At 39.7% G+C, this 24,213-nt stretch overlaps 1 protein-coding gene across 1 annotated transcript; it reads right to left on the bottom strand.

Annotated features, from left to right (window-relative positions):
- Positions 1 to 259: 259 nt before the first annotated feature.
- nisch (nischarin) lies at positions 260 to 23,964 on the bottom strand. Its single transcript, XM_005749473.1, has 28 exons — positions 23,776 to 23,964; positions 22,638 to 22,721; positions 21,952 to 22,134; positions 18,735 to 18,783; positions 18,000 to 18,163; positions 17,804 to 17,899; positions 16,656 to 16,751; positions 16,409 to 16,561; positions 15,534 to 15,602; positions 15,142 to 15,327; positions 14,255 to 14,383; positions 13,935 to 14,048; positions 11,522 to 11,720; positions 9,172 to 9,287; positions 8,733 to 8,827; positions 7,564 to 7,839; positions 6,963 to 7,258; positions 6,354 to 6,568; positions 5,742 to 6,154; positions 4,904 to 5,088; positions 4,753 to 4,816; positions 4,434 to 4,572; positions 4,069 to 4,219; positions 3,750 to 3,869; positions 2,756 to 2,917; positions 2,207 to 2,379; positions 1,615 to 1,805; positions 260 to 857 (listed from the first exon to the last, which is right to left on the bottom strand). Exons 1-28 carry the CDS (start codon positions 23,854 to 23,856, stop codon positions 530 to 532), a joined length of 4,527 nt encoding a protein of 1,508 aa, XP_005749530.1. The 5' UTR covers positions 23,857 to 23,964; the 3' UTR covers positions 260 to 529.
- Between the last annotated feature and the right edge of the window lie 249 nt (positions 23,965 to 24,213).

Here is a 24,213-nt window from a genome sequence, read left to right as displayed (position 1 = left end):
TCTGCGCTTCTACTGGTCAACATCAAAGAAGTGGAAGGACCAAAGTCACAGCACTGGTTTTCGCCCATTATGACGTACCCTTTTTGTGTTCTGACCAGAGTCGACACCCTCCGTCATCTGACTGGGCCGCAATTGTACTGATAGTGAGAAGTCTAAGCTCAGGATAAAGTCTCACTAAGCTGTGTTTGATTGGTGGCCTGTTCCTCCATCTTCTAAGAACCGAAATGCTGAGGAAACCCCCACCCCCCCACCCCCCCCAAAAGCACAGAAATGCTTTCTAGTGCATCTAGTGCAGTGAGTCTCAATATTTTTACCCACGACTCCACCCCAGTTATTATTAATTTCTGTCAATTATTAACCAAAAAAGGGAGGAAATTTCATTTTGTGTTCATCCTCCGCATGGCCCAACACTGAGATTAAACCAATCAAACCCTGAGTCCATGTGTAAATGAACCCAATCACATGATGACTCCACCCACCAACCAGCAGCTGAGCAGTCACCTATTTGTCTGTCATCGCTGTCAACCAATCAGCCCGTGAGCTCAACAGGAAGCTCTCGGCTGCACAGCACCTCCCACTGTCGAGCGAGGAGCGAGATCAGCCTCTCTCTGCTGTCGGCTCCCGGGACAAAAATGCACCACTGCACCTCGCCCTCTGCACCCCTGCTGGCCACATCTCCTCTGGGATTAGCTTCATTGCAGCTGACAGCAAAGTGGTCCATGGTGAGGTGGCAGAGGAGGTCGGGGCCGGGCAGGTCGTCAAACACGAGAGTCAGAGCCTGGGGGTACGTCTGGTAGCCCAGCAGCACCCGGTCCAGGTCGCGGATCCTCCGGGCCTCACGCAGCTGGTACCGCTCCCTGCAGAGATTGCAACAGTCAGTAACATCCAGTTATACTTATTTCTATTAAGGAAAAAAACAACTCATTAACTAGTGCTTTAAACATGCATTTCCAATGTATATTGAGCCTGGGAATAGTCTATTTTCACATCAAAGTAAACATGTGAGGTTACTGAAACTAAGAGGCTTCTATCCACGGTGTGGAGAACACAACAGGAATGTGATGCTGGTGGTGGACTTACAACTTAAAATGGAGCGTGCAGACTGTAAAACATATTTAAAAGAATATGTGAGAATAAAGAGAACCAAAACAACAAAGGGCCAGTAAAATGAGGGATCGGGATCAGCAGGAACTGTCGGACTGAAACCTAAACAATCAAAAAGAGCCAGTATGTTACAGTTTCCTGTTCCTCTTGACAGTTTCTGAATTGATGCTTCTCCTCTTTGGCTTCATTGAGCACAGACTTGAGCTGTGTGTTTTCCTTCAGTATTTCAGACTAAGCTGTCTGCACAGTACAATCTCAGCTGGTCTCTGTCTCCTCTTCTTCCTCTTTTTCTGTTGCAGACGAGGACAAACAACGATTTTTTTTTTCTTGCGGCAAACTTGTGACTCAGACCAAGTTTAGGGGCGACACAGAACACAGAATTGATTTTAATTTTCTAATACCTGTTGGACTTTCCTCCCCACTTTAAGGCCGTTGTCGTGCATAATTCTGCTCTATCATAACACCCCTGTATACAGGCTGTTTGAAAAGGTTTTATTTCTTTGTTCTCACCTGGATGGAGGTTCTTTAGCGAAGTCTGGCAGTGGATAGCTGACATAGTCTTCATCCAGCAGGAACACATCGGTGCTGGTTAGGATCAGAGTCCTGGGCTGGAGAACTGGAGACCGGGCAGAGCCTAAATCAGAAGAGGAGGTGCCTGAGAGTGCAGAGCCTTGGCTGGGTGGACTGCTGGGGATCTGGACCTGGTGGAAAATAATCATAATAAAAATAGAGAAAACCAAGAAGCTCAGAAATTGAAAACAGGAATTATAAAACCAGAAAAACAAGACTGGATTTGATTCTTTATCTAGAACATCAGAGTTTATCACAATGTTACTGGAGGCCAAATTACTGTCATCCAAAATGCTCACAGTGTCATTATTACCACAGTAGCCCATTCACACATTTAGCAGATACAGAGGAGTGTGAACATTAACTGGAAGTCACGTTTCTATCGACATGAACATCCAACGTTGCTTCTCTTTTATAGATCCTTTTATATTCACAAGCTCATTGTGGCTGCAATTATGTGCACACTGAGTTAGCCTGAGAAGATCCTGCTTCTGCTCCTGTGTGCAACGTTTCTCTAAGAAGAAGTTCTTACCTGGAAGACCAGCAGGTACAGCAGGACGTTAAAGGAGCATGGGGAGGAGGACGCCACGCTTGCTGGAGTCTTCCTCTCTGCTACAATGAAGGTCAAATCTCCCATCTCCTCCTCACTGGGATAAATGAACTTCACCTTGCTGCTGTGGACCAGCTCGTAGTTCTGCATCTTACCTGCAGGGGGAGACATATTTACATTTGTTACGATGATCATTGCTTACTGGTGGTCTGTACAGATTTTATATTTGGTCAAAAATAATACATTACAAAAATAAACACTTAAATAGATGTTTTTCAACATTCTTGAGTTCTTCATTTTGTACAATAAAGAGTAATCTTTACTGAATATATTGAACTATGATGTTATCTATGAAGCAACCAAGAATAAGTCCCTTCACAGTGTCATGATATATAAAAGTCTAAGAAGTCCGAGAAAATCAAGATCCATACAGAGAGGAAGTGCTGTCTGTTAACAAGATGTGGGTTTTATACTTTAATATTATATATTCACTCTTACTAGGACAACAGATGGCACCGTTGCCAGAGTTACCCGTGCTTGTGTTGGTGAACTGCGAGTAGAAGTCCTGATCGGATGGCTCTGGAGGAGGAAGCTGCTGCTGCAGACTGAGAGCTGACATCAGCTCCTGCAGGAAAACGCTCGTGCCATAGCTGTCCCTGCTCAGACAGCACACCACATGATCTGCTGAGTGACCTACAGGAGGGAGAATCGATGGAAAGCTAAGAAAATTATACAGACATTATTTATTTATTTAAAAGCAATTCACTCTTAAAGGGGGCCCATCACATCTTTCCTTACTTTCTGTCATACAAATACACATACATAGATGGATGTGCATATTAAATATGGCCCAAAATGTAAAAGTTCAGGCTTCAAACTGCTTTTTCCCCCCCACTATTTCCTCATCACTCTTTGAAAAAAAAGAAAATACTCAAGAATTTCCAAGTTAAATCGCAGTTCATTCCTGAAAACTCATAACACTTTTTTTTTTTTCACAATTATTTAATTTTAATCTACCGGTAATAAATCGCCTATTTATAGGTGGAAAACCCATCACTATCATTTTCAAAGTTTGGGCGCCACTGACCAGCTGGCCCTAATCACTCTGCAGCAGGAATGTGTCCCTACACATACAAAAACAGAACAAGCACTACTGATGCTCTCCCAGATGGTGGAGCTGATGTGCAGCTGCTGGATGTGTGACTCAGGTTTGCTTGTAACAAAGTGGGTGTTAATGTATTTTTAGGCAGTTCTTTTTGTTTTAATTAATGGTATTATTTATTATTTTCCTTTTAAAAAAATTGCAGTTTCCTGTCTTTACGTGCACACACGCCTCTTGCCTTATCACCACAAATAAATTTCTATTTTATGAGAAAGTGCTGCGCGTTCAGTAAGAGGAGATAAATCTAATAGGACAGGCACACAGCTCACAGTACGAGTAAAAAAGCAAAGCTAATCTAGTTGAGTCCAAAAATAAAAATATAATGTTGGAATGTCATGAGAGAACAGGGGTAAAAGCACCCACCTACGACTCTGAAGTACTGATCAAACAGCCCAACGTTGACGGCCAGCAGATCAGAGAGTCTGATGGACATACAGCAGCACAGACATGTGTCTGGATCTCCAGAGTCTGATATGTCCAACACTGACAGAAACAGACAGAAAGAAAAAAGGAATCGAGATTTAACAAAAATGATCTCAGGGACACCACTCAGAGACATATTTTATAACTCAAACAATTGCAAAAAGCGCAATAATTCAGAAAAGAAATTTCAGGAATGACTCGACACAGTGATGGATAAACGTCCCGTTGACCGGGGACCAGTCACATGAGTAAATTTTACCTGAGTGATGACCCAGTGTAGTGGCCGAATCCTCCAACAGGAAGTAGATTGAATCAGTGGAGAGTAGCAGACAGCAGGTGAGTTCAGTCTCAGGAGATTTGTAGAGAATCACAGACAGCCACAGCACCTGTCTCACCTCCTCCGCCTCAGACTGATATAAGTGATATATATATATTTTAAAAATGATTCATAGAATATAGAATAAAGATTTAAGACCTGTCCTAAAGTTCATTTATCTAACACAGTCACTGCAAACAGTAGTTATTAGAAAATTACTGTGTTCTGATTTGAGCTCTGTTTACAAGCAAAGTGATCACTCAGAGTGATTTCTTGTAATGCACATGCTTCAAAAAAGGGTTTCTTACCTGTGCTATATATCTGTGGAAGTAGGTGAGCAGCTGCTGCTCTCCCAGTCCAGCCATGAGCTTCAGACCCGGTGACAGACCAGGAATGAGGTGGGGAGAGGGTTGGTTCTCCTCCATGTGAAGACGGGAAGAGTCCCAGCTGTGAAAGAAAAGGAAAAGGCAAAAAGAAAAACATTTCAGTCCATAAATATCTGGACAATGACACAGCTCTTTGTGGTTTTCCTCTGTCAACCACATCAAGGTGTGGTTGAAATGCAGACTTTCCGCTTTAATACAATTTTATTACTCTAGACTTGATGCTAATATTTAAAGGCTGTACCTGCTGGAGCCATGTGACTGCTTGGTATTGGTACAACAGCACTGGTCTCTGGATCTATAACGACCTGAGGACACAACAACAGAGCTGTAATACTTGGAAAAGAAACCAGAAGAGGTCAAACAAAATGAAAAAAATAGAGTCTGGTCTTCACCTTGTGAGAACTCACCTTGCTGTGAACAGAGCCTGGAGGGCCGGGGCAGGGCCACCACCTTCAGCCCCTCCAGAGCAGACCTTCGTTGGCTCAGCAACCCCAGAAAGGAGCTCTTGTTCTGGACCAGAGGAAAGCACACCAGCAGCCTGTGATCACCCAGCAGCAGCTCCACAGTGTGACTCCTCCTAGTGGACACAATACAATAATGGAAAAAAAGAGATTCACACAGATTTAAAGAAAGAAAATCAAGGAAAAAATATTTTTGTTTATTGCTGTTTATTTTTATTTACAGTATTTATACAAAAGATTCAACTTAAAGAGTTTCAAATTAGGTTATGGAATAAATAAATAGTAGAGGTTCATGATTTTAAATCTGGAGGAATCACACTAAGTTGAATATGATTAATTTGTAAAGCAATCTACTGATTAGACACGACATAACCACAATTAATCATAATATAAAAACCATCAATGTAGCCATCATTTCAAATACAAAGATATTTTTTGTAGATAAGGTCAGAGTTGGCTTAAAGAAACTCTTTATTAAATAAATCATTGCTGTGTTGTGGTTTTATGACACTAATAACCACATATTCCAGTTATATACATTTATACATTTATGTAAACGCTCCAACAGGCATAATGGTTAATAATAACAGCTTTTTCTTGTCCCTGAACTTCACATCATCTTTTTTTCCTCAGGTGCTGAAATATATTCAGATTTCTTTGCTTTGTTCTAATAATTTTATATAAACTAATGAAATTATCGATTTAGAACATAAACATACATGTCAGAGTTCAAGTCTAGAGTTACACCATCCACTCGCACCATCTTTACCTCTGGGGATGTTGTGGGTCTGAGCAGGATGCATTGCTGACTTTGTCCCCCACCTGAGCATCTCTCTCTCTGGGGTGAAGCACCACAGAGCCGAGGGGTACACGGACTAGCCTACAAAAGGAGGAGGAGAGATGACGAAGGCCAGCACTGGGCTTCTCTATTTCTGACAGCTCTCTGAAGTCCATCTTCAGCACCCACAGTTGTCGGTGGGTGAGGAAGAGCAGAGAGGGAAGGCTGGGCTCCTCAGATAAGATGTCTGAAAGGAGGAGATTAGTGTTGAGGGCAGATGACGAAGAGGAGGGCATGAAGAGGACGGGATAGCCTCCCTGCGCCCCTTGACTTTCCTCCAGCTCCCAGGAGTTGATGAGTGAGCGAGGAAGGAGTTGACGAGTGTTGGAGAGCTCTGGGTCAACCTGGAAGAAAGAAGGCATGTTCCTGTTTCTAAATATGACTTATGGTAAGTTAATAAAATAAACTCACAGCTCTATTTTTATCTTTAAAAATGCAATCAAAGAATCTGAAATGGATAAAATGCAATACAAATACAAATATTCAAAACCACTGACTGCATCTGAATATTAAACTGAGGCGGCTTATGTGTCGCTCTCTGACCTGAAACAGCACCGTGAGCTCAGATCTAATATGCTGAAGCTCCTCAACCTCAGAGAAGATGTAGAACCAACGGGCTGGTTTTTCTTGCAGTCCAAAAGCAAGACAGGAGTCTGGGAGCTCAGCTTGGGAAGAGAGTGACAGCTGAGAGTACGGGAGCAGGAGGTCCACCTGGAGGCTGAACAGCACTTCCTCCAAAGGCAGACTCAGATCTATGTCTACAGACAGGAAAACAAAACACACATCTTAATATTTTATTCAATATTACAGCACTACACATCATGCATTTGCAGTGTTCTCTCAAAGGTTTAACACATAAAGATATGCCATATAATAAAAAAATAAAAATCCTTATATTTAAGAAGCCAAACCATCCAGTGTTTACAATTTGCAAATTAAACCTTGTGAGATTTTTTTTAATATCTTTCTCATCAGATCGGGTTGGAAACCAACAGCGACATCAAAATCTAGTTAGTCTCAGTTAATTTATAACAGAAGTGTTGTAGAAGTTAACTAGATTTCTTCTAAATCGAATTTGTGCTTCAGATGGAGATAAAAATGACAAAACAGCTTCCAAGTTTGCTCCAGTCTGCATGTAGACTGTGTGCTTACCCATGTTCTGATTGGCCCTTGTGAAATCATGTGATGAGCACAGCAGGCCCAACAGTTGGTCCGCAAGCACCAGGCATGCCACCTTCTGCTTCACCTCCTCCTCCTCCACCTGAACACAGTAGCACCACAGAACCCGGCGGACCTGGACCTCTTCCTGTTTCTCCTCACTCTGCTCCTCCTGATGGCCACCAGGCTCTTTTGCAGTAGGAGCAGGGAGCGACATGAAGGAGGGGCCGACCAGCTCCTCCACAGAATCATCCAGACTCATCTCAAAGTAGCCATCAGTGGACCCTAGACTGGAGTGATAAACACAGAATGAGCTAAAAGTCATCTTCAGGTCTTTTAAGTTCTGAATTTATTCCGTGTTTATAAGTTGATTATCTAAAATGATCTGTCTGCTGTTATAAAATATGCATCCAAAGGATCATTTCTCTAATAACTTTTAAAAACAGCTGGAATATAACACTGATCTGATTAATTATAGAGGATTTCACACACAGTAAAGAAATTTTAAAATCTCAGAAACCTTTTGACTCTGCAGATTCAGTGGGAATCTCTGGAATCCTCAAATTCAGTAACAGAATATATCTGGTTTAAATACCTGGGGCTGCCCACTTCAGTGCCCTCTACATGAGACTGAACTTCTCTGGATTCAGAGCTCTTCTCTTCCTCCCTCTCCTGCTCCTTCTCTTCCCCCTCCTTCTTCAACTTCTGCTGCCTCAGGGTGGAGCTGAGATGCTGCGTAAGCTGGGTGATGAAGTCCTTGTTGGAGGAGGAAAGGGAAAGCAGGTGAGAAGGAAGCAGAGGACACCAGGCAGCACTGCACGAGGAGCAACTGGCCTCAACGGGTCTGGATGAGGAAGAGGAGCAGACACAACTGGAGGGGGGAGAGAGGAGAAACAGATGTGTTTTTATTGCTTTTGTTTAATATAAGATAAAAATGTCAGCTCATAAATACTGTTACCACAGCTTGGTTTAGCTCATCCTGCTTATGTGTTAACTGTGAGATAAATACAAGCTCACTGAAAATACTCTTATCACCAAAAAGAGGATGATGGTTACGCCCCTTACCCACAAGTCACGGGTCACAAACCTGTTTAATACTGTGCTGTTGCTGAAATATGAATTCAGGGAGCATATTTACAATCCCCAATTCCCAACGGCTTCAGGAGTGTGTTGGCAGGTCTATCTAAATGGTGAATGGACTGGTTCTACTCTCCTTGAGAACTCAAAGCACTTTAAAACCACATATCTCTAATCATATTTCAAGTAATTATCATCATAGTAAAAATGTAGGTAAGTGTGCTCTTTACGTTTTCTTATTGTATGTGTAATTAGCGTAGCATTTTGTCCACGGCTCTGATTGGAGGAGCCAGAGACACTCACCCTGGACTGAGCCAATAATGTCATCTCAAGCACTATACAAGTAAGACTGGAGGATCGCCTTATTTCCCCTCTCAGTTTATTTTTTTAATCAGGCCTGACTGGTGAATGAATATATAGATGCACATTTTTTTTGGTTTGTTTTTTAATGTAAAGCTTTGCTTCTATCCCAACTCATTTACACAAGAACATCCAAATATGAACAGAAAACCAAGATTGGCAAGACTGCTGTCGTTGAATAGTGAGACTTTTACAAAGACTTATTCACTCACATTTCTGCTGTTGAATTATTGTCACTGAAACTCAATAACCTCCGTATATATTAGATGTTAAAAGCCAATTTTAATTTTAAATGTTATGGTAACAGCACTATTATCTGATACTGACCATACAGTAGCAGAAGTAGAAGTAGTAACAGTAGTAATGCTTGTAGAAGCCCCAGAGTGAGTGTGTTCAGACAAACTGACAACCGGCTGTTGCATCTGAAAACACAAAGATACACAACAATAAAGATCAGCTGACTCTAAACAAGATCTACCTCCACCTGAACACCTCACGTGCAGTCTTGTGCTTTCACCTGTCCAAAGTGATAATATCATAAGAATTTTACTGTGTTCCTTTGATGTGTTTGCTTTCTTTAAAATTAGCAGCAACCCTCAAACATATCAGGAAGATTTTAAAGTAATACATGTAATTTAAGATCATTTATAATTAAGTAACCAATACTACCCCTCCCATCTAACCAAACACTTCCCCTTCTAACTAATATCCTATTGGTGTGATGGTAACAGACCCCTCCCATTTCCGATGCTTGTGTGTGTTTAACCTGTGCAGAGTCAGCAGACGGGAGGTGTGTGTTGGTGCTAAAGCTTGCAGAGGGAGGTGTAGGATCCACAGGAGGGGGAACACTGGGGGGAACTGGGGCTTCTTTGTTCGTCACATCTGAAACAGGAAAGCAAACACATCAGCGATGCTGGGGGTGAAATCATTGGCAGGTGTGATACCCTTGGTTTGAGGGTATCACATCTTGGTTAAAAGCTAAATCATTTAAATTTAAGTACATAAACTTCTAGTAACAAATGGAATTACGTTCCACAAAATAATAGCCATAAATAAGGATCAGCAAACATGCTTAAATGTTTAGTTTTGAAAGATTAGTGTCCACATCTTGTAAAAAGGTGGTTAATGAACAGGTGTCACGGGAACTACAGCAAAACATTAATGTCAGCAGTGGTATTATCAAGCTATAACCTCTGGGGCTGAAAAATGAAGCCAATCCAGAAACTGTAAAAACTGCAGTTTCTCTAACAGCCACATGAGGCTGGCTCCATAACTGAGTCAATCCTTATAGACTCCCATGTTATAATGGTCAAATTCTATTGAACTCCACCTCCTTCATAACCACTATATTAACTATCTATTGATCTATATCGATATCGATAGATATACACATATACACACATATGTATGTATGTATGCATATAATGTCCACCAGCTGTTTATTTGTCCCTTCAATGAAGATGATGCCTCCATTCCTGATGTAACATGGAAACAGATGATACCAGCAGTAATTCAGAGGTCTGGAATCAGGCTTTTTTTAATGGTTTTTGTTGTGAGATATAGCAAGATTTTATTTAAGAATTAAAAAGAGTGAAAATTAAGTGTTATGAGAGCTGTTAATTTCCAAGTCTGAGCTGGAGGAAAGGCTTTACAGTTTGGTTCAGAGAGACTTGTCTTTATTTAGAAAGCGTCTCCAAACCAGAGGACAGAAAGCTGTTAGAGCAGTTTATGAGCTTTACATTGTGTGCAGTTTCATCACTGTTCCACTTAGCCGCGTTTTATGTATGTGGCTAGAGACGCATGACTGACAGAAAAGTTCAGGATATCCTCAACAGAAATGAGCTTTACTGACTCATCCACTTATATCTGACTTAGCTTAAAGAGTAAAAAGTAGCGGAGACCCGGCATATTGTCAGCTGAGGTAAACAGCAGATGGACAGCCTACACTCACTACAGGTGAACTGCAGCCTGAGTTTTGAAGTGACTCAGGGGTAAAAACATAAAATACCAGAAAACATTTTTGCACACCCATGTCTTTTTATTATTCCTGATTTGTTTAGTATGTGGTCCCTCGTTTATCACGGGAGTTACATTCTAAAAATAACCCGCGATAGGTGAAATTCGCAAAGTAGCCAAGTTTAAATTTTTTCAATTATTATAGATGTTTTAAGGCTGTAAAACCCCTCACTACACACTACAGGCATCAACATTTTCACACTATTCTCTCTTGTTTAAAAACTCTCAAAGTTCAAACCTTCGTAGAAAAATAAGTCCAGTATTATAGAATGAAACCAAAAGCACCCGCAGGTGACGACGTTTCGTCAACATTGTTGTGTTTGTTGGGGAGAAAACTTACAAACATACAGTGCAGCACTTCAGAGTCACACTGCTAGCGATCGAAGATTTGTGTAAATTTGACAAGCTGGACGCATCCTGTACTGACAGGAGACACGGCACGAGATTGATTGACAATGGTCTACAGCCAATCAGGACGGAGAACACAATGCGCTGTAAAAAACAACATGCAAAATTGCACACAAAAAAGTCTGCAAAACAGCGAGGCCGCGAAAGGTGAACTGTGTTATAGCGAGGGACCACTGTACTTATATTCAATTATTTATTTATTTATTTTTCACACAAACGGTAGCAGCAGAAGGTTGACCGGCCGTGGCAATTATGAGGTACATTTTACATTTTATATTTTTTAACTCTTTACTGACTGAAGCATGTTTGTCCTATCACAGCCACCGTAGCTAGGATTCTGCACTTTAATTAGGAGGGGCATTAAATCAGAATTCAGTTGACTGCAATCTGATATCTGCTAGTGATCTAGCAGTGAGATTTTACACACTGTAATAAAATGCAACAATTGCTTTTAGGCATGGATTCAACATCATATCTGCTTTGTAGGAAACTCAAGGATGCCGTAAAAATAAATTTCTAAAACTCAACTCAAACGTATTCATTTCACAATAATTTAACTAGTTTGTTGATCAACGCCCAATTTATAAATGATTTAGAAGTAGTATTGAACCATCTGGCTGTTGTCCTTTATTAGAAACAAAAACAAACATCCCCTCCCTCAGCATGGCACAGCCTGATACATACATGATTACCTTTGCTGGGGCAGGCAGCCTGCTGGGCCGAAGAGGTAGAAGAGGAAGAGGAGGAGGACGTGACAGCAGCGGGAGGAGCGACAGAAGAGGGAGAGCAGGTGGATGGGAGAGGAGAGGAGGCCGGGAGAGTGGAGGGGGAGGGGGAGGAGGAGGAGAGGAGAGGAGGTACAGCAGCAGAAAGCCTGGTCTCCTCACTGATCTGACGAGAGGACAGAGAGGGGGGAAGCCTTCAGAGATCAGCAGTCATCTACATATCACATCACAACTCTACGACCAGCAGCTCCCTCAGCTGCAGAGCAACAAATGACCTTTTTTTTTCCTTTTTTTTTTTTTTTAAAGATCTAAAGACAATCTCTGATGATATATAAACAAAAAACATAAAAACCAAACTATCTGTAGCAGTCTGGTGCCACTGTATAACAGTGAAGTTAATGAGCTAAATCTGTGTGCCTATAGTTTAAACAACTGACAGGTTTTGTAGCTTTAACTCTTTCTTCTATAAAGAGTTTTAAGGGTTATTCCTATTAGGCTTCCAAGGGTTCAACAGTTAAACTACAGTGAATATTCTGTGTGCCTCTCTTTTATTTGCCATTTTGTTCCTATAGACAGGCTTTGTAAATGTGAAGAGATATTAAAATATCTGGGTTCCCAGTCAATGACTTTTAAACATTGTCATTTAAACAGGAATCAGCTTAATATTTTTAAAATTTCTTAAGTGGTGTCAAGATACATGTATGAGGACTTAGGGCATATATCAAGTCATGCACACAGAGTCAGTTATGACCCTTTGCTAAGCCTACTGCATGTTTTAGAATTAGTGTTAGTAAAATACTCCGGACTCTATTATGGCTTTGTTTAAATGAGACGAGATGCATTATTATTATTATTACTACATGTATTTCATGAATAATAAACGAGCTGTAATTTGGCTAAAGTTTGGTCAGTGTTTGTAGCCTGTGTGAGAAACCTTTGAAGCTTCGCAGGCCGTTATGAGTAAAGACTACTTTGGAGGCTAAATATCCAAACAGCAACCCTAAGTCATTCAGAAAGTCCTTACCTGACCTGAATTTGTTAAACTTGTTACCTTCCTTCCTGTGATACATACATGTCCTGATGCACTACGCAAAAGCTGCTTAAACACAGTTTTAGCTCATAAATCAGTTATGTTGCAGTGTGTTAGTTTTTATCTCCACACTGAGCGATTTATTTACATTTGATGCATTTTGAATAATTCTGCTGCTGATGTGCAATATGTGTTCAATCAGAAAATGTTAGCATGAAGGTGGTGTCCAACTGCAATTCCTTATTTACCAAGAAAACTACACAGCGCCTTACACTGAATAATTAGCATTAGTACCTAATAAAACCTCTGCTAAACTTTCAAGGCTTCAGGAGCCGTTAGTAAATAATACGATGTCAGAAAAACTATGTTAGTTACATCTAACTGGTGGGTTTGTACACGTCATGATTATTGATTGAGCTACAATCAGGTTAAAGTTATGAAACAACTACAGCAGGTTTCGGGGTTAATTTATCTAAAAGATAGGATGACACAGTTCAACTAACAAAGGCACAGTCTGACTTCAATTTCAATTTTTTTTATTTATACAGCACCAAATCACAACAGCAGTCGCCTCAAGGCGCTTTGTATTGTAAGGCAGACCCTACAATAATAACTTCAAGAATCTGTCACATATGACTGACATCAGTGCACAACATCAGTTTGGTTCCTCTCACAGTGTTCAAGTACACCAATCAGCCATACATTAAACCCACAGGTAAAGATAATTACCTTGTTACAATGAAATTCTGAGTCATTCATAACAATCAGAGATACACTCAAATGTTGTTGCAGTCCAGGCACGACCCCCTAAGGTAAAGTGACCGCCCCGTCAAAGGGAAGGGGAAGAGCAAGCCTGACTCACAGGTCCCAACCCCTCAATGCATCGGACCCAAAGGATCTGCTGCCAGACACTACAGGACAAACCCAGAGGTCCCATATACAGACAGACCAACAAGTGTCACAAGAACCTCGTAATGATGAGGGAAATGTCAGTAATGCCCATGTGATGATATTACTTTTTCCCATGATTTATACAGTTATGTAAAATACTAATAAACACAAAATCAATAAAAATACAGATATTACTTCTCAGAATTGTTTTGGGGGCGTGGGAGGGACCTACATGATTATAAGCAGGTAGTTTTAATGTTGTGGCTGATCAGTGTGCAACTACTTTCAGCTTTCTAACATAGATTTGTTCATTGTTTTAGACTCAATAATTTTAGACAATAATAATATGTACTGTGAAAATTTTATCATGTTTCACCACAAACTTACATGAATGCTGCTAGTTTAACTACCCAAACTGACACTAAGCCCTTCGGTGGGCCTTAGGGTGACAGAGTCTACCTTCTTGTCGTTGCCGCTCATGCGATCTTTGGCTTCTTTGGCTTTCTGAATGGCTTTCAACACTTCCACAGTGTCCAGCTCCTTTTCCGTCGTCGCATTACAGTCCAGGCAAACCTAAAAACATAGAAAGAAATAAAGGATTAACACAAAGATAAAAACGTGGAGAACAGAAAGACAAGCACTGTGGTGAAGTGGATGATGCAAGTGTCCTTTCTGACTGTAAGAGCAGTCAGAAAGGAGTGGAGAAAAAAAAGTTGTGTTTGCCGAAACAGTAATAGCATAGGAGGAATAATATTGTGTGGTAGGTTTTGGTTGCACACCTCTGCTGCACGATCCCCAAACTGGGCCAGGACTTTGGTTCTGTAGTCTGGGATGATGCATATGGGGTTACTGGACAGGTTGAGTTTCTCCAGACAGGGCAGAGAGCCGATGTTCCTGATTTCCTCCAACTAGAAAAATACAAACACACGGTGAAAACATGACGCTGCAAACCTCAGCCAAGGCTGCACACCCCACCTGAATCAAAATCTTTGGTCCAGACAGAACTTCGTTTATGATGTTTTTTGGGTTTTTTTAATATTAAGAGGACGTCTTTCAGTTTTTATTATTTCTATGTTACATTAATTCCTGGATCTAGTTCCAAAACTTTTAATCCTCTTAGTTGAACCCATATCCAGCTCTGGTAAAATGATCTATCCGCAAATCTATCCATTAATATTTCTATACACTGAAGCATGAAATAGTATTTTATAATTTATAAGTAATGTTGCTAAGAAAAGGGTGAAACAGTGGAATCATATAAACTCTTTGGAGGCGTTTACAAACCAAGGTGTTAACGAACTCTTGTAAATATCAAGATTTTTTATTTTTTTATTTTTTTAAAGCTATGATCAGACTTATTGTTCGGAAGTACAGCAGGTTTATACTTCTTAAGGCAATTCTTCAAGAAAAGGATACCAACTGAGAAGGAAGAAGCCCTATATATTATGTAAGGTAGAATAAAATGTCAGGTTTAATCATTTCAATACTCGTTTACATCTTTTATATACATGTTTTTTGTTTTCTTTAGTTTTTTAATACAATTTTTACACAGCAATGTTAAAAAAAAAAAACTGAGGAGGAAAAGTTAGATTTGCAACAAACCATGAAAAGAGAAATGTTTTTGTATTCTCCCACATGGCCATCAGGGTGTCCTTGGTGTACTTACCTGTGCCAGTTGGTTGTGGCTTAAGTCCAGGCTGACCAGAGAATAGAGCTTGGTGAGACCGGTCAGTCGGTCCAGCTGGTTGCCAGCCAGGCTCAAGGTTTTTATGTTCCCCAGACGAGTGTGAGCTGCTTCCAGAACCCGGAGGTTGTTATAGGACAGATCCACGTGGACCAGATTGTACAGGTGCTGTGAACACAAGGAGGTCATTTTTGTTTACACATTTTTTTAAAATAACACACATTTAACACATTGCTGTAGTGACATTTAAGACTATAGAAATTGTCCAATCATCCTGAAAATAACAACGTTGTTCGTTTTATCAACTATAAAAATATTTTTGGAGACGGTCATATGAGGCATGACCTGTCCTCATTCTTCATTCTGTCACATACCTGGAGGTTTTCCACTGAGGACAGCTGGTTGTAGCTCAGATCCAGAAACTCCACCTTAGGCATCAGTTTCTACAAGAGAAATAAACTCAGTGTGGGGATACGGGGCTCTGGCTGTGAGCACAGAAGCATCACAGAGCTGCTGCTTAAACCTTCTGTTTGCAAGTGACAGCTAATAAGCAGAAAGTTGGTTTGAAAGGAACGGCATTAAAAAACTGGGAAAAACTTCCCCATTACAAAATAAACAAGGATTGTTTTAAATAATGAAAAAATATGATGGTGAAATAAGCATGATATGTCCCCTTTAATAATTTACACGCAAAACCGAGGAATATACAATCTTCCCATTGAACCTTTTGTGATTTCCTGTCTCTTTGGGGCTAAAAGAGGCCACCCGAACACATCAGATATCAATGGAAAGCCCAAGATGTTCTCTATTTAATACGTCATGTCCATTACGGGGGACGTAAATGAATGGGCTGATTCTCAGGAGCTGTAACTGTAACAGCTTGTTTCTGTGACTGAAAATAACAGAGGAGAGCTGTGAAAAAAAAAATCAGCATTATGTAGTTTGGTGTTAGGTTTTGTCCATCAGTGTGTTACGATATCTGGGTGGAAATTTTCTGTTTGTTTTTTTAAAAACTATTTTTTCTTACAGCAGAAATCTCACATTATTATGTTGTTTAATTAAACAGACAAAAACTTACAATGTGTATCATCTGGTAATGTTATTATGTAACATTTTATCTGTTATGTGGTGTATTTTTCCATTATTTCACTGTGAGGAAAACAAACAAAAACTGCTTTTAAACATAATTACTGACTGAACTCTGGGTGAAGCTGCTGATGTTGCAGGTTTTGGCGGGTGTGTGTCTCACCACTGAGCTGTCGATGCTACTGATGCAGTTGTGACTCATGTCCAGCGTGGTGAGATTTCTCCACACGGGGATGACAGCGGTGACCGGACAGCCAGACTCCACCGTCTCAGGCTCCCACTGCGAGAACTCACTCGCCTCTGGGACGAGGACAGACTGAGGCGTCACATAAATGAAACACGTCAGTATCAGTATAGTGCAACACACAACAGTAATACTGTTCATGTACTGTATTTGATCTAAAATGTACCATCATAGATTTGGTGGAGCGATGGATGCTCATCGTCACCAAGCTCGACCTCAGAGAGGACAAACCAAGAATCTGCTGAGAGCTGCACTCGGTGATCTGAAGACAGACACAACAGTAACATTGTTAAAAGCTGAAGGACTTATCTTACCACTGATCATTTACATTTGGATAAACTTCAAAGAGTGATAAGGGATACTGCGTCAGCATCTCCTATTCTTTTTTCTGTTTGAACTCTGAAGTGAAATTCAGATTAAAATAAAATTATTCAGATCAACAGCTGAGCTTTTTTTCCACAGTGGACACAAAGAAACAAATAAACAAGTTATTATTTTGTTTGTTATCTTTTTATGAGTTTTTATCTTCCAAGTAAAAGAGTACAATTTAGTTCGACATCAAATGACTCTAATAACAGGTATTTATAGGCATCAGCTCCACACATAGGCAGCCGTAGGCTCTGCCAGCCTCGTCTTCATTAACTGGAGTCCCCGTACTGGACCTCACAATAATGTTTCTGCTGCTGGTGCCTTTGGAATCAATTTAACAAAATTCCCAAAATTCCCTATGGCTTGTTGTGAGATAGAGTCTATCCAAGAAGTGTATGCTTCAATTTTAGTGATTAAAATTCAAGTTTTATTCATCTGTTGCTTGTTGTGTGCTCTGTGGTAAACAACTTGTAAGCACGCAGCAAAAAGGACCCTCAAGCGCGCTACGTCCAGTCTCAAAATTTCAGCTCAAACATACCACTGGACGAAGCTTTTGACCCTCAAAACACGGAGCACCAACTCTTTTATGAGCACATTGCATTGTGTTTATTAAAATAATAAAAACTGCTTTATTTAATCAACCCTAACACTAGCGTGACCAGTTCAATTCAGGCCAAGCAGCTCTTCTACCCTATGGCATGCATACTGTATTTCCTTAACTCTTAACCCTCCCAGCGTTCCCAGCAAATTTACAAAAACAAAATCAGTGATTTATATTTAGTAACAAAGAAAATCCGAGAAGAGCTTTCAGCAAATGTTCAAGCTTAGCAAATTTGTCACACTGATTAGCAAAGCCAGTAAAGCTTTCGTCATTGTATCCACTAATAAATCACATTGTTACATAAAAAGAGACAAAACACATTTCATAGACAGAGAGACAGTTACCTCTATTTGCAGCAGGGATTTGAAAACAGACAGGTCAAAGGGGAGACTCGCCTCCTGAATATTACTGGTTCCTACTGGACCTCTGGTACCAGAAATCTGAGAAACAAAGACAAAAACCAGTGAGAGCCTTCACCACCTCTGATGCTCAGAGGGAAACAACATGACAGGGATTTCTGGTGTATAAGTGGTGTATAACCTTGAGGTATCGCAGCCTGCAGGTGAAGTCGAGGATGTGTCCCAGGTCTGTTTTGGCATCGCCATTGCAGCAGGTTGGTTTGGCCATCCGCAGCTGCTGGGAGACGGAGAAGAGCTGCAGAGGACGGAGAGAAAACACCTCGCCGGCTTGCAGCAGCTGCTCACCTACAGACAGACAGTGTGACACTGCTCACTGTACAAACCAGGTGTGTCAAATTCATCTTTTCATTTTAAAACAAACAATAACAAAAAAGAGCTCCACAATTACTTAAATGTATAATAAACAACATGAACCATCTTTTTAAACATTTAGAAAAAAATCTTATATATTATCTTATTTTGCTTGAGTATACAGTTATTACATGTATATTACAATTTTAGAGTATTATGGAGCTACACACAGTTGTACTTTACTCTTTACTACGTATTGAAATCTAGAAATCGTTTTAACTTTCGATAAATGCTGAGTGGAATCCTGCAGTGGCATCCTCACACAGGAGTCAATATTTATGATTCAAACATTTTCAATAAAAAAAAATAGAATTATGAATGAGGTCAATACAATTTTCACACACTGCAAATACACTGTCTGCCTATTTGGACCCTAACATGTCACATGTAAGACACCCTTGGTCTACACACTTGTTATTTTCTTTGCAGGAAGCTTCAAACGGTTATTTACAAATCAGATGTTAACAAGACCTCTAAAGCAGGTCCACTGTGTCTGCTATCCTACCTTTATGGAACAACTCCTCTGCCAGTGCTGCAGTGATGCCATTGATTTCCTGGAAGAGCAAAACAAATTATATTAACTTTAAAATAACTAACAGTTGTCATTACTTGAACATGGAGCCATCACCTACAAATTAACTGAATTAACAACATTAGGTCGTGTTTGGACGATGACACAATAAGAAACACCTGAGATAAGATTTTATATAATCGTCGCTATTTTCATTAGTCTGTTACCAGACATAGTAGTTGTTTATTCTAATTGTTAACACTGTCACTGATGCACAGTGCTGGTAAATTGTTGCACAGATGGAGCATTTTTGTTGACAAATACCTTAAATCTGTTAATCTAGGCCCGATCTTTTTGTTAACACTTTCATTGTTAGCTCTTTTTAAGGGGAAAGAATGAGATTACGGATACAAGCGGTGGAAACAGGCTTTCTCCGAAGGGTGGCTCGGCTCTTTTTTAGCATAGGGTGAGGAGTCCAGTCATTTGGGAAGGGCTCAGAGTAGAGCTGCTACTCCTCAGGTTCTCTAACATCTGTTAGACGTCGTCTGTGAGTAACAGCAAATAGAAAATATTTCTACGCCCATTTTACATTGAAGCTTTTTATTATATTACATTTAGATTCTGAATTACTGAATCACTTTTAATCACCTTTCAACGTTTTTCAGTTTCTTAAAAGTTCGTCTTTATTGTAACTTCTCCCCTACCATCCTTGTATTTTACTAATATTTCTTTAATTCTGTTTCTTCTACTGTAAATTGACTTGATACTAATGTTGACACAGATGCAGATCATAGGTCACACTCTATATTGATTCCTGATCTATTTTCTATGTGGGGAAAAAAGGTCTTTGAAGTTTCTGAGTCTGACCACAAAGTGAAACGCTTGCATGTGACTGAGGTATGCAAAAACTCCACTGATATGAGTTTTACGTCACTGTTAAACAATGCAAAATGACAGAAAGATACACCAGCAATGATCTATAAACAATGCAAATGCAACCGCTTTATGATTCCCATCACTATGGCTGATCATCATTTCTTTACTGATGCTTTCACAAAAGTTTTTTTTAAAACTTCAAATAACATTAACACAACTCAACCTGCAACCATGTTTTAAAAAAGTTTGCCTGCAGACACCTGGATCTGTCAGCTGTCTTCCTTTCAAACACATTACACTTCGATGTAACCGAACATTAAACAGAAGATACAGATTCCCACTATCATTCCAAACAAAGTTATCCGCTACAGTCACATGCTGTTCACTTCAAGTCACATGAGAGGTTTTCCTGTGTGTGCTTTGCCGTGCAGGCTTCTCAAACAGTGGCCTCTTGTTGTTAATCAATCCATTATCGTCATAATGTGATCACTGTCTCTGTCATCACAAAGCCTCAAACCACTGTGTGTGTTATACAAGACTGATCTATTAAAGAAAATTAAGTCACAGAAATTATATAATACAAAGAAACAGAATATAATAGTTATTCTTGATACATGGATTCAGTTTTATCAACTGTTCAGCCCAGCTCACTTACAGAGACCCCAGTGGTTTCTTTCAATGGGCAACTGGGCCATTCGTGTAGCATTGAGATTTTATCTACATCTAAATTTGTTGCATGATGAACTCGTGTGAAACTGTGACAAACCTAACAAAACCATCAGCTCTCTGCCTCCTGATGTTAACCTGTATAATCAGTCAGCTCAGTATGATGAGAAATGAGCCACAGAGTGAGAAATCCATGATCAGTTTTTTTTAGATGTTTTCACTCTTGGCTAAATTAAGGGCTTTGTTTTGCTGAACTCTGTATAAGGATAATATAAAACAGGCTAGCTATCAAATCTAACAAGGTGACAGTGAACTTTGGGATTAGTTTTCAACCAAGCCTAGACGTTGAGAAAAGACCAGTTAAAGATGGTTATTCAGTATTGTTTGCTGGGATGACGCTGTGGGATTAGAACATTACTGAGGGTAACGTCTTCATCCGTAAGAAGGCTGTAAAACTGACAGTGACTCAGAGCTCGGGATGAAAGTTGCAGCCAAACTCATGACGTGATCAATTCTTACAAATACAGCATTCATTGTGCAAAACACTGTGACACATACAAACATGATGTATTTTTTAGACTTTATGAGCACGTTTTGCAGCCCTTAAATGGAAGAATAGTCCACTTCACCATGACTTTCCTTCATAAAAGCTACTAAATAATTTCTTTGTATTATTTAGGAGAGTCCAATAAAATACACTCAGTTCAAGTTCATCAAAAGGGCTCAGTATTTTTTATTTGAAACATTGTCTGTAATTTATTGCGATTGAGGTTAAATTGTTAATAATGTTTTAAACTTTATATATATTTTATACATGATTTACATCCTCACATACTGTTATTATGAGTCTTTTTTAAATACGATGTTGTAAATTGTTTAATCAGGCCTATAACTGATGGATGGTGTCTTGTGTTTACTGTGATGAACTGCTTTGACGTTAATCTTAAATGAAGAGACTTTTTCTCAGGAGTGGGTGCCATGTGTTTGGGCTTCTGTCACTTCAGGATAGTGTTTTGAAACCTGTTTCTATAATGTTATACTGAAGCTTATACGTACCGATAGCTGTAATTGTGCTGATTGTTCGAAGGGAATGCTTTTACATTCAAGAGAGATAAAAAACTGTTTTACTGTGGTATTATACTGTAATTCTTTGGCTCTATAAATTTGAAATTCTCAAAATCAGGAGCATATTTCAGAGATGAACTGATGTAAATATGTTATGGTTAAAAATAAAAATGAGACATTACTGCTACTGCTTGTAGATTCTCTGTTTAAGAAAAAAACTCTAAGCTGGAAAACTTAAGTGCAAAACATTTAACACAAAATAAGGTCAATCTAATCAAGACAGCAGGACAAAACTAAATAGTTCAATAGTTCAGTCTTGCTGTGTCAACAGTTAACGTTTTGTTTCAACACGAAGTCGTATGTTGAAATAGGAAGAAAAAAAGTGTTTGACTGTTTTGTCTGAAGAACCTGACTAGTCTGCACAGAGTCTTTATCTCAAAAGTGTCTAACAGATTTAAAATGAATGGGAACATCTAGATCTTATCAACCAGCATGACTCTCTGACCTCGTTTTCTTTGCTGTAGTGAAGACCTAACAGACCTCCACTCCAAAGTGAGGTTATTCTAAATCATGAACTGCACACTTGTTTATAGGTTGTACTCACGTAGAGATGAAAATGTAGGAAGTTGGTGAGCGGTGTGGGCGTGGCTTGAGGAAACTGCTGGAGAAGAGTCTGCAGGTAGAGCTCCAGCTCCTTCTGCCGCCGCTCCACCAGACTCTTTGAGTTCTTTCCCAAGATCTTCTTAGGAGGAAGCAGTCGTCTATCAACCTTTTTCTCTGCCGTAAGCTTAAGCGGAAACAAACATCAGGAGTAAAACCAGGTTTGATTTTCATAATAAAACAATCCTGCAGCCAAGAAACAAATGTTTCCTAGGTGCAGAGAACATGAAAAGTTGTAGCTATTCTCCATTTTATATCATTGTAATTTGATAAGACTTATCAGAATGCCATTCAAACAAGAGAGAAATTGGCATAAAAAAAATGTGAGGAAATTGTTAGAGATATTTTTATGAACACAATTTATAGACAGTAAATTGTCCTATTAAAAGGAAAGAAAAAAAACTACAACAAGTGCTAAAGGTAGTTAGCATTGTTGTCTCACAGCAAGAAGAGCCTGGAATCTAATCCACCATCAGGGGTTAGGTTAACTGGTGATTCTATATAGCTCATAAGTGTGAATGTGTCCATCTCTCTGTGTTAGCCCTGTGACTGTAGTTTACTAGAGAATTCAGACTAAAAAACTGAACTGTTGATGGTGGCATAAGGCTGCTCACTGGCCCACTTTATTACCTTCTCATGGAGGTCGTAGAAATCACTATAGCGGTGCTTCACAGTCCACCTGTGCTGTCCATCCGTCACATCAATGATGTAGACCTGAAACATCAGAGAAGCATATATTAAAATCTGTGATCCAGCAGAGGATTCCTGCATATAAAAATTTTTGATCTCCACCAAAGAGGTTTGGAATTTCTGCCAAAGGAAAATCACCAAGACTATAATAAAATATTCTTGACCAATTACATTTTAAGTGGGTTTAAATTCATGAAATTGTTAAAACATTTTACCAAGTAACAGAAAATTCACAGCACACTTATACGTGTTTGCTTGTTTCCAGGATCAGATGAACCCAAATGTTTCCTGAAGGAAGAACTTCAACGTACAGCTGTTGTATTTAAAATGCAGTCAGGGTGGCTATGTGGTGACTCACTAGACAAAAATGGCAGAAATTGTCAAATGTATCACACCTAAACCAAATAAAAATGTATTGAACTAGGGGGACAGTTGATACTTAATTCAAGCATTCAGGCTCTTTGTGGATTAAAAGCATCTCTTCAATTCAGAAAAACATGGCAAAAAAATATTATGTGAACAAATCACTCTCCCATATTAAGCTCCATTCAGATGAAAACGTGTGGTGACATTACTCGTTTTTAAAGCTGAGTGGCCTATATTAATAATCAATTCAAAATCTGGTGTTTTTTCTCTGTCCTGCTATCTTGAGAAAGGATTTAACTTACAAGAGGCAACAGGAGCAAATCGGGTTATCAGCCACATTAAATAGCACAGAGTGTTACAACACACAGCACACTGTCATACAAGAAAGGAACAGAAAAAGACTGAATCCGTAAAAGACTATCAGATTTAACCATTCAAGAGGAAACACTGTAACCCAACCGAAACCGTGTGTGAAAATTAAGGCAGCAGTTAGCAGTTAGCCTGTGAGCTGCTCTTTCGGCTGCTTTTACCATGCTCTGAAGAATAAAGACATAAAGCCCGAATCCATCTCCATGTTAAGTCCAGTACAATACACCCACTGTCTGGGGAACTCAGAAATATTACTCGCTGTTTTTCCGATAGACCTGGAAGCCGGGAGAGCTACAAGCTAAGCTAACTGGTATTAAGCTAAAAAGAGCGGAGCGGAGCTTACAGTGTAGTTTTCCACCAACTCTGAGCCGACAACAGATACTTTTCTCTCCGAAACCTCCTCCGTAAACGGGACAGGCTCCATGCTGCGATCAACGAGAGCAGATTATCTATTACTGAGGAAAACGGTTGCTAAAGATGCATAGCGTTTCTTTTCAGTCAGCCGCCTCCTGCCGCCATGTTTGTTATGATGCTGAACGAAGCAGGTGACTGGCTGACAAAAAAAACTTTATTTAAAAGTTGTTTAGTTACAGTCACCTTTAAAAAAAAAGTTTGCTTTTTTCTTTTCTTGATTTTTGAAAATAAATAAATAAATAAATAAATAAATAAATAAATGATGTTATATTAAAATATGGAGATGAGCATGTGTCATTACTATAGCCACGCCTTGTTTGGTGAACTGATCACCCCGATTCGTGTTTCAGCTGCTCCCTTCAGGTTT

Source organism: Pundamilia nyererei, unplaced genomic scaffold (genome assembly GCF_000239375.1).
Source record: "Pundamilia nyererei isolate P.nyererei 1_Seehausen unplaced genomic scaffold, PunNye1.0 scaffold00246, whole genome shotgun sequence".
NCBI lineage: Eukaryota > Metazoa > Chordata > Actinopteri > Cichliformes > Cichlidae > Pundamilia > Pundamilia nyererei.
The sequence above is the reverse complement of the archived record's forward strand: the minus strand, read 5'-3'. Positions and strand labels throughout refer to the sequence as shown.